Source organism: Corvus kubaryi, unplaced genomic scaffold (genome assembly GCF_017639235.1).
Source record: "Corvus kubaryi isolate FWS band 111438036 unplaced genomic scaffold, C.kubaryi_AGA036_p1.0 62280, whole genome shotgun sequence".
Taxonomy (NCBI): domain Eukaryota; kingdom Metazoa; phylum Chordata; class Aves; order Passeriformes; family Corvidae; genus Corvus; species Corvus kubaryi.
Window position 1 is genome coordinate 7,696 of NW_024581453.1, and position 5,512 is coordinate 13,207.

General features: G+C 61.0%; 1 protein-coding gene across 1 annotated transcript; it reads left to right on the forward strand.

Annotated features, from left to right (window-relative positions):
- Positions 1-423: 423 nt before the first annotated feature.
- LOC121672469 (LIM and SH3 domain protein 1-like) lies at positions 424-5,486 on the forward strand. The gene is made up of 2 exons (XM_042045123.1): positions 424-541; positions 4,851-5,486. The coding sequence occupies exons 1-2, from the start codon at positions 482-484 to the stop codon at positions 5,085-5,087; spliced, it is 297 nt and encodes a 98-aa protein (XP_041901057.1). The 5' UTR covers positions 424-481; the 3' UTR covers positions 5,088-5,486.
- Positions 5,487-5,512: the final 26 nt, after the last annotated feature.

Consider the following 5,512-nt stretch of genomic DNA (forward strand, 5'->3'; position numbering starts at 1 on the left):
GCTTGGGGCTGTGGAAAGCTCTGTCCTGAAATCCTGGAATGGCTTTGTCCCCCAGGGGAAAATGCTGCTCCTGCCCTTTTGGGATAAATCCGACACTGGGAGAGAGCCCAGGGAGAAAAGGGTTGGCTGGGGAGGTGTTGGGCACAGGGGAGAAATCCCATTGTTGGAGAAACCCCATTGTCCGGGCAATCCCACATCCCAAACCGGAGCTGCCAAACCCTCCGTGCGTGTGTCGTCCCCAGCTCTGGCTCCTCCAGAGAACGCTTGGATGTGGCCCCCTGGGGACACCAGTTTGGGGTGACACGGCCGTGCTGGTTGGGCTGGACGATGCTGGAGGGCTTTTCCAGCCTGAATGGTTCCATCATTCCGTGATTCCGCGTGCTGGGAATTCCGGAGCAGCCGGGCGGGTGGGGCCAGGGGACGGCGGTGGCGTTAACGGTGTCCTTCCCTCGGCAGACACTACCCGAAGCAATCCTTCACCATGGTGGCAGACACGCCCGAGAACCTGCGCCTAAAGCAGCAGAGTGAGCTCCAGAGCCAGGTGAGCCCCTCAAATTCCCGAATTCCCACGGGAAAAACCCACGCACGGACATTCCCCGCTGTGTTTCTGTCTCTGAGGGTCCCGTGTTTTGGGGTTTCTCTGCGCGTTAGACTTTCGGGAGGTTCCTGAATTCGTGTTGAGCACGGGGACCTCCAGCCCTGACAATTCCGTGATTCTCTGGGTGCTTCCCAAATCCCTCCCAAGCTCTGGTGCTTCCCAAGCCCTCACCCCGGGAAGGCAGAGGCGGGTTTGGGCTTTCGGGTGCAGGTCCCTCCTCTCAGGTCCCACCTGTGTTTGCTGTTCCCTTCATCCCTGGCACCTCCCAGAGGTGGGAATCCGCCTCTCCCAGGCCCAGCTGGATTCCCAGCTGGATTCCAGGTGGGGAAAGGCAGGATCCTCACCTGGACAGGTGTGCACCCTCCAACCTCAAACCTCGCAGGCCTTGGGCGCCCTGGGAGGCGGGAAGGAACAGATGGAGGGATAAGGAGTGGCACAGGGAAGGATTCCAGGTTTTAGTGGGAAGAGGCTGCTGTCCAGGCTTGTCCTGGTTCGTCCCCTGGAGGTGGCCCTGGCTCAGCAAAGTCCCTGCTGCTGGCTCAGGGTGAGGGCTGGGCTCCCAGGGACTGTCCCCTGGGGTGATCCTGGCGTTCCTTTTGCTCCAGAACCCTGGGAGCAGGGTTGGAAGCAGGAATTCTGCAGGAAAACTGCTGGAAATGCAGGAATGGCCATTGAGAAGGGGCTGGAGCACCAGGAGGAGCTGGGAAAGGGGCTCAGCCTGGGGAAAAGGAGCCTCAGGAGGGAGCTTCCCAATCCCTACAATTCCCTGGAAGGAGCCAGGTGAGGGTCAGGCTTTTCCCCAGATGAACAGGATGAGAGGGAACGGCCTCAGGCTTTTCCAGCTGAGGAAAAGCCGGGAGACTCCAGCGCCGGAGCAGCGGCATCTCCGTGGTTGCCATGGAAAAGCCACGGTGTCCCCTTGTCCCTGTCACGGACACAAATCCAGCCTCGGGCTGGGCTCAGCTCTGAGCCTGAGCCTGGGATCTGCTGGGCCACTCCCAGGGGGGAGAGCTGGGACAAAAGCTGAGCTTTGGTGACCCCACGGTGGCCCCGGCCCCGCCGGCTCTGCCGCAGGTGAGGCTCCCCCTCCTCCTCCTCCCCCTCCTCCTCCTCCTCCTGGATGCATTCCCAAGGAATCTGCTGCCCAGCTCCTGACACTCTCAGGCTAATGGGAAGAGAAGGAAGGTCACAGCATCCTTCACAGCGCAGCAGGGAGGGATCTGATCCCGAAAAAACACTGATCCCAAAAAAACCACTGATCCCAAAAAACCTGAGAGCAGCATGGAAAATCCCGGGCTGTCCTCCCTCTGGCCAGCACAGCCAGCAGGCCTCGCTGGCAGCACCCTGGGCTGTCCTACTGCCCCTTTTCCAAGGAAAAAAGGGAATTAAACAGGCTCCCGGGGCAGTTCCACAGCCTGAGCTCTGCTGGGAGACGCTGGCTCCAGCCAGGATCGCCTCTGGATGTGTTTTTTTCCGGCACAGCGAGCTGGGAGCACACGTGAGCAGGGCTGTGACATCAAAGCTCAGACCACGGCTGCAGCGCAGCCTCTCAGCAGAGCCAGATCCCAGAAAAACATGGAATTTTTAGTGCTGGAGGAGCCCTCTGAGATCAGAGTCCAGCACTGCTGCATTCACCATTAACCCACGTCCCCAGGTGCCACCTCCACGTGGTTTTGGGGACACTTCCAGGGACAGTGACCCCAGCACTGCCCTGGGCAGCCCCTCCCAATGCTTGACAGCCCTTCCAGGGACCGATTTTTCCCTGCTATCCAACCTAAACCTTCCCGGGATTTTCGGGGCGGGATGGGTCCCAAACACGCTCCAGGATTAGGATCTTAACCTGTTTCTGCCTTTGTTCTGCCTCCAAAGGGAGTCAGAGCTCCAAACATTTGCGTTTCTCGGAGCACTCCAGCTGCTCTGCTTTATGGACAAACCCCGAGCTGAGCCCTGGGCATGGAATTGGTCATTCCAGGCCTGCCAGGGGGGTCTGGAGTTCTGTGGATGGACTGGAGGAACTGGAGCCATGGGCTGGGACAGGGAAAGGCTCCTGGAGAAGGAGCAGCCTGGCAGGAGGCTCCGATTGCCACCTCCAGGGCCACCCACGGGGCTCATCCCAGCAAACCGCGCCGGGACGGGCAGGGACGGCGAAAGCCGTAGGAAAATCCCGCCTGGAGTAAGGTCAGGGTTGTGGGAACGGTCACTTCCCACCTTCGGCCGGGGGCTGACACCAACCCCAGGCCCGGCTGGAGCCGTGGCCCTGCGGAGCAGCCCGGAGCGGGCTCCCCTCGGCGGGAAAAGGGAATTCCCTGCGTCGGTGTCCGGAGCCCCTGGAGCTGCTGGGGGTCGTTCCCGGGCCAGGGCAGCGATGTCCCCGGGCCACTCCTCGGGAGCCAGGCTCTGCTGGGTCCCTGGGTGTGATCCCGAGGAGGTCGATTCCCTGTTGCCTCCAGCAGGAGCACCCAGTGGGACTGGGACAGCAGGGGGGTCACCAGAGCTGTGGTTTGGGGTGCACAGGGATGGGTGACAGGGGATGGGGTGACAGGGACGGGGTGCTGGACACCCACAGGGATGGGACAAGGTGCTGGGCACCTTCAGGACCAGGGTGACAGGAATGGGGTGACCAGGACAGGGTGCTGGCCACCTTCAGAAAGGGGGTGACAGGAATGGGACACTGGGCACCTTCAGATACAGGGTGCCAGGGATGGGGTGCTGGGCACCTGCTGGGACAGGGTGGCAGACACGGGGTGGCAGGGACGGTGTGGCACGAACAGGGTGGCAGGAACGGGGTGGCAGGGACAGGGTGGCTGCCAGGGCTGAGCCGCAGCGCTTCCGTGTCACTCTCTGTCTCCTCTATTTGTGTCCCTGAGGAGGCGTCTCCCGTTCCGGTCCCGGGAAGCCACAGGATAATGATGTCCCGTGTGGCCAAAAGCATCCCCAAAGTGACAGCTCGGTGCCCACGGGCTGCTTTTCCGAGCCCATGGGTGGCAGGGAAATTGCAGGTTCCCGTCCTGTGGCTCCTTTTCCGAGCGGGAATTTGGGCACGGCCCTTCCTGCCGGAGGCTCCCGTGCGTGGGTGGCAGCTGCCGCTCCTGTCCCTGCTGTGCCAGCTCCTCTGGGAGCTGTCACCTCGGTGCTGGTGGCAGCACGGGGAGGGTTTGATGTGCCAGGGCCATGATGTGGGAAGGGTTTTTCCAGCTCCCTTTGGATAACGCGTGGATGAGCGCGGCGTCACGCTGCTTCCCGGCACGGAGGGCGCAGATTCCCTGGGAAAATGGATTGTGGAGCCCATTTTATTACTGATACATTATCCTCATCATCATCATCATCATCATTATCATGGTGGCTTTTTAGGGCTGAATTCCTGTATCCTGAAAAACCGAGGGAGCTGGAGCAGGGTGGGATTTAGGAGGGTGAAAATGTGGGATTTCTCAGAGGATCTGCCTGCCCGTGGGATCGGCGTCTCGCTTGGTGATTCCTTGTCCTTCCAGCCTGGAATTCTCCCAGCTCAGCAGCTCTGTGTGGTGCTGCCCTGTCCCCTGCCCCAAGCAGCGTGGGGACAGCATCCCACGCTCCAGAGGGAAGCGTGTCCTTCATGGAAAACATCGTGGATGGACGGCAAACCACAGCCCCTGCCGGGCTGGCACTGGGCAAACTGGGGCTGGTGGCTCACGAAGCTCCTCCTGACCCTGTCCCGGTGTCACTGGGTTTGTGTCACCGCTTCTTTGTCACCAGTTTTGTGTCACAGCTCCTTTGGCTCCCCATCCCCGCTGGTCAAACCCCTGGGCTCTCCTTCCCCCCTCTGGGAAATTCAAATTATTCTTCAGCCCAGAGAGCGAAATTTTGTTTTTCTTGCTTCAAAATGGAGCTTTCTGCCCCAAAACGAGCCCGTGTTTGTGCCGTGGTGGGGTCAGAGCCCCACGTGCGCTCATTAAGCCGTGGCTCATTAACCCTTTGTTTCCCGATGTCACACCACAGTCAGAAACCAGCAGGAATTGGTTGCTGACCGGTGCCCCACAGGAATCTGCACTCAAACCCGAGTGACCCCAACTCCTGCCGGAAGGGAACCGGGCTCTGTGGGCTCGGGGAAGTTGTTTGGGTGCTGGCAAAGCCCTTTTGCCATCCCTGGCTGCGCTGGGGGGCTCCTGAGCGAGGCTGAGGCCGTGCCTGGCAGCGAGGGGCTGCTGCTGCACCCAGCTCTGCGCTCTCCCGCTTTTCCCGGTGTTTCAATCCCGTTTTCCTGCTGTGCCCCCAGATCCGCTACAAGGAGGAGTTCGAGAAGAACAAGGGCAAAGGCTTCAGCGTGGTGGCCGACACCCCCGAGCTGCAGAGGATCAAAAAGACTCAGGATCAGATCAGCAACGTGAGTGGCTCCTCGTCCCCCCGCTGTGACATTGCCGTGACCTCCCCGGGGCCGGGGGGAGCCGGGGAGGGGACAGCTGCTGGCAAACAGCCTGGGATCACGGAATCCTGGAATCCTGGGCGGGAATAATTCTCCAGCCTGTTTGCCCGGGCACCTCCTGCCCCTCTCCCGGCTCCTCCATGTCCAGGGATCCGAGATGCTCGAGGTGACTGAGAGAGGGAAGGAGGGAGCAGCAGAATTCGTGGAGCAGGGGCAGCTCCACCCGCCCCTGGCTGCCACCAAAAGCCGCAGCGTGGGCAGCTCTTGGATTCCTGGAATATCCTGAGCTGCAGGGAGCCCACGGGGATCCCCAATCCCAATTCCTGTCCCTGCGCTCGTTTGGGCTTTGCTGGGCCCTGAGGAGCTCAGTCCCTCTCCTGCTCTCTCTGTGTGTGTGAGGATGTCAGGTGGATGCCGGAGCGTTGCCATGGAGAAGTGGGAGGATGCTCAGGGATGCACAGGGATGCTCAGGGATGGACAGGGATGGACAGGGATGCAGGAGGATGCTTGGAGAT